Source organism: Aplysia californica, unplaced genomic scaffold (assembly GCF_000002075.1).
Source record: "Aplysia californica isolate F4 #8 unplaced genomic scaffold, AplCal3.0 scaffold02689, whole genome shotgun sequence".
NCBI lineage: Eukaryota > Metazoa > Mollusca > Gastropoda > Aplysiida > Aplysiidae > Aplysia > Aplysia californica.
The window spans coordinates 1,944-3,396 of NW_004799959.1; the positions used below are offsets into that span (position 1 = coordinate 1,944).

Below are 1,453 nucleotides of genomic sequence, written 5' to 3' on the forward strand. Positions count from 1 at the left end.
CCCCCCTCTCTCTCTCCCTCTCTCTCTCTCTCTCTCTCTCTCTCTCTCTCTCTCTCTCTCTCTCTCGATTGTGGGACTTATAACAGAAATCTCCTGCCTTCTTGTTCAAGTTTATAACTCTATCTATATCTAGCCAACATATTGTGTACTCTCTTTTCAAAAAGTTCAGTGATTAGACTCTTTGCCCTTGCTGCACGCAAATGACCTGAGTGTGATTCTCTGTTGGGGAAGTCTACTATTTTGTTCGTCTTTGTTCTGAGATTCTGTATTTCACCCTTTCCCCATTGGTCCTGACAGGTTGAGTTGGAGCTGTCCTCTTCCTATATCATTATCTAAGTCGTGTCTATTGGCTGGGTTTTTTTAATGTGCATTTTTACAGCTCCATCAACGCAATCTAGGCCGTCCAGGAAGCGGGCATCAACTCCGCTTGTAGGGCCACCATGGGCTGAGAGGGACACACCATCCCAGCAGAAGAACACAGATACTCGATAACAATTCTTCTGACTTGCGAATCGAACTCAGGTTGCTTGCATACAATTGCAAATTACACCTTTTCCTCTGTAAATGTTTCATCATGAGCGGTTGGAAGGTGCTCTGGTGTGGTTTGCTCCTTTTTTCTTATCAAACATATATCGTCCATATCTCTTCTCCTTCTTTTCTTTGTTATAAAACTCTCTATTAAAGTCTTTGATCTTCGGCATTTACATGACATAATCGTGTTGCAATTGCAATACAACTCTCACTAAAACTAAAAAGTGTTTCATCTCGTTCCAGATGAGCCCTGCCAATGAACTTTCTGCCAGCCATCTCAGCTCACAAAGGGCGGTAACTGGGGAGGAGAGAAGCATACTGCCACACACAAGACGAAAAATCAGCGAGGAAGACACGAGTACATCTGTACGTGGCCAAAGTCCTCACAAACAAAAAGAAAAAATCATTTCACAATTTGAAAGAGCAGCTCCCAACGAATCTTCTAACAATGAGGACAAGGAAAAGGAGACAGAAAAGGAGAAGAAGCGAATTCATCTTCAAAATGGCCGGAAGGAAACCGGAACTATCTCTCCGTCTGGTCACATGGTACTTACAGCAGATAGTTCTCACAGGAAGTGGGAGAAATCGGAAGCGGAAATAAGTGCGTCTCTATTACCACCGCACAACAGGAAAAGGGTTGGATTATATTCAGACGCCGGTGGATTTAAAAAGTCGTTATTCGGAGTCGCTGAGAAAGAAACGAAACGTGGAGAGGAGGAGACGAGAGGGGCGGGGTTATTGTGGCGTGCTGATGGTCAAGAGTCCAGCCGGTCGGAGCGGGGTCCTGTGGGTGGGAGTGAGGACGGTGGAGGGAACAGCCGAGATGACGGGTCTTCCGGGAAGTTGACAGGCCGACAGGACTTGTATGTCAGGCTGAGACAGGTAACATGCTGGGTTGTGTGTGTGTGTGTGTGTGTGTGTG

At 45.8% G+C, this 1,453-nt stretch overlaps 1 protein-coding gene across 1 annotated transcript; it reads left to right on the top strand.

Moving 5' to 3' along the window:
* Positions 1-773: 773 nt before the first annotated feature.
* On the top strand, positions 774-1,413 carry LOC106014121 (the record flags this gene model as incomplete). Its single annotated transcript, XM_013091177.1, is given in 1 exon segment — positions 774-1,413. A coding segment is annotated over 1 exon segment (640 nt), but the record flags the coding sequence as incomplete, so codon positions are not given.
* Positions 1,414-1,453: the final 40 nt, after the last annotated feature.